The sequence below is a fragment of the Microtus ochrogaster genome, chromosome 2, assembly GCF_000317375.1.
Source record: "Microtus ochrogaster isolate Prairie Vole_2 chromosome 2, MicOch1.0, whole genome shotgun sequence".
Taxonomy (NCBI): domain Eukaryota; kingdom Metazoa; phylum Chordata; class Mammalia; order Rodentia; family Cricetidae; genus Microtus; species Microtus ochrogaster.
This window is the reverse complement of record NC_022010.1, coordinates 74,154,222-74,157,053: the sequence shown is the minus strand read 5'-3', so window position 1 is coordinate 74,157,053 and position 2,832 is coordinate 74,154,222. Positions and strand designations below refer to the sequence as shown.

The 2,832-nt window shown below is 40.6% G+C and overlaps 1 protein-coding gene across 3 annotated transcripts in view; it reads left to right on the top strand.

Annotated features, from left to right (window-relative positions):
* Positions 1–2,832, top strand: part of Usp25 (ubiquitin specific peptidase 25) — a 103,999-nt gene that overhangs the window by 24,048 nt on the left and 77,119 nt on the right. For all 3 annotated transcript variants that reach the window (XM_005345217.2, XM_013353097.2, XM_005345215.2), the window contains exon 2: positions 75–152. In XM_005345217.2, the coding sequence (XP_005345274.1) occupies positions 75–152 (78 nt within the window). The remainder of the gene's footprint in view (positions 1–74; positions 153–2,832) is intronic.

Here is a 2,832-nt window from a genome sequence, read left to right as displayed (position 1 = left end):
AAAAAAAAAAAAAAAAAAAAAAAAAATTCCATTGTTTCTATTGTAATAATTCCGAATTTTTTCCTGCCCTCTAGCACCAGCAGACATTTTTGAATCAGCTGAGAGAAATAACTGGGATTAATGATACCCAGATACTGCAACAAGCCCTGAAGGTATGACTTTTAGTTATAGATTCAAATTGTGGTATATTTTTGCCTCCTTTGTGTACTGTATTTAAAAGCCAAGTCTCTTAGTTGAACCATATGATACCAGGAGAGATAGAGGAAAGCATTCTCTTGGAAAGCAAGAGCCTCATCTCCTGCACTGCAATTCTAAGCATGTAAATTTCCGGAATTTGATGTTTGAGGGTACACTGGAGGGAGGCATCACTTCTCTGTATTGGATACTTTTCTTGCTGGCTATTAGGATATGTCCGAGTGCTGAGGAATAGTATTCTTAGCCTATTTCTAGCATCTAAGTGGGGCTCAGAAGGTGGGTTAGAGTCAGAGGTGAAGGAGGATCACAAAGGAGAGAATCAGTAGAAATAAGCTTACATCATTCCTTGCATTCAGTTAATCTGAATGCCTTGAGGCTATTCAGCTTCAAATTTCAGTAATATGTGCAACATGCAATGTGTCATTTTAGTTGCATTCTAGATACACCCTCATTTTCCCATGGAGGTGCCGAGATGAGTCAAGTCCCATGGATAGTTCTCAGTGAGAGTGATCAAGAGAATGAAGTGTTTGCTTGAAATAGAACTGTATTTCTAGCTCATTTGTATATAACATTTTTATCCCCCACATTGCATATAGCCCCGGAGATTTTGTAACTTAACTATGGGGAAAATGTTAAAATGATCCTTGATTCCAAGCCTGAGGGCTTTATTTCCAGAGATACTTTATTTTGGGTTTTTTTTTTTTTGTGATGATTGTACCAAAAATCATCAATGATAGTGTTCACTAAACACCAGACAATTTGGACCAACAGCTTTCAGTTCTTTATGTGGGTTTGTTAATTTATTCTCATATTTCCAAGAGATAAATGCTTCCATCTCCCTCTTTGGAAATGGAGATGCTAAGTAGCCCACCCCACATCACACACAGCAGCGCGTGGGAGACTTGGAATGGAGCTGTGGGAGCCGTTCACAGGTGCCCGAATAAGGCTAAGTGTCTACCACTGTGCTGGGAGCTTGCTTTGTCTCATCTGCCAGGAGAAAACTGATGAAGCAGTGTTCCTGAGGGTGCTAATCCTGAGCTGTACATGCTGTTGTTAGAGGGTTCCAGAGTGCAGCCCCAGTTCTGAGGAGCCTGACCTTTAGATGGCTACCAGTCTTTCATTCTGATAAATACATGACTAATCCATTCCAAGTCTATTTTCGAAATTGCCTTTCCCAGGAGATCACAGAGGATGAGACTTTAGCTCATCACTTTGCTATTGGAAATTTGAGGGAAACTCCTTCCACTTATTAAACTTGAAAAATATAGATCAAATTAAGTCTTGTCCACATTCCTTTGGTATGTTATTTTCTTCTTCACAAACTTTCATTTGAGACAGTAAATAGGATACTTAGACCCTAACTGATGGCCTTTAGGATTTTTCAAGGTGTTTAGTAATGAGTCGATTCTTTAGCAACATACCAACAAGTCCTGTGCTTTGGTAACCACAGTCACTGACTTCATGATGTTTAACTTGAAAATGCTGTTAGTTACTTTTTTTAAACCTGTGGCCAAATACCCAACAAAAACAATTTGGGAGGGCTGGAGAGATCGCTCAGTGGTAAGAGCACTTGCTGCTCTTGTGGAGGACTGGATTTTGGTTCACGGCACCTACATCAGTTGGCCTGCAATCATTGTAACTCCAGTTCTAGCAGGTCTGACCCCTTCTTTTGGCCCTTGCCGGCACTACACTCGTATGCATCCACACACAAACAGACATATTCATGTCACACACACACATCTAAAGATACATAGAGGAGGAAGGATTTAATTTGTCTCATGGTGAGGAGGTAATGGTGGAAGGAGCTTGAGACTGCACAATCAGATCTTGTCAGAACAGGCAGCAGATTTGGGAAAAGTGGGACAGAGTTATGCATACATCCCTCTCTGTGCAGAGGTGACTGTTGTCACTCAGCGTAGCTGCCTAGAAAGTTAAACAACTTCTCAAACCATTGCTATCTATTGAATTGTCTTCAATCATAGGAGCCCATGAAGAACATTTTATGTCTAAGCCATAGCAAGAATCTATACTTAGCCATACAATCTGAATAACTGCCAACTTGCAAAATTCCCGATGTGTCTGGGTTTTCATTAGATGAAGCAGGGCATTCAAAACACTTAGCACACTTCTAGTCACCTAGTAGATGCTTTGTCAATGTCAGCTGTCATTCCTGCAGCTCGTTTTATGAGCAGTGTACTATCTAACAGGGGCCTATTGTATCTTGGATGAGTCACTTAAGAGTGTCATCATGGACACAAAGGCAACACACTGTAAAGCCGTGTTGCCTTCCCAGCCACCCTTCCCTTAACTTCCTGCCACAGTGAGATTGAGAGCAGGTTTTGGTGTTTTCTTTTGGCTGTTGATAATTTTATGGTTACTTTGATCACTGTATCATGTCTTACCTTAACAATATTAACAGTGATAGCACACTCTGCTCTTACTGTTTCCTTTTAATCCACAGCCAGCACAAGATTTTTTAAAATAAATGTAATTACAGTGTCCAGAATGCTCTAGTGGTTTTCTGCTTAAATAGCCAGGCCTTCTGCATCCTGACTGTGGCCACTATGGAGATGACTTGGTTAACATCTGAGTTTATTGTGCTGTCTCAGTTAGCTGTCCTGAGGCTTATATTACATT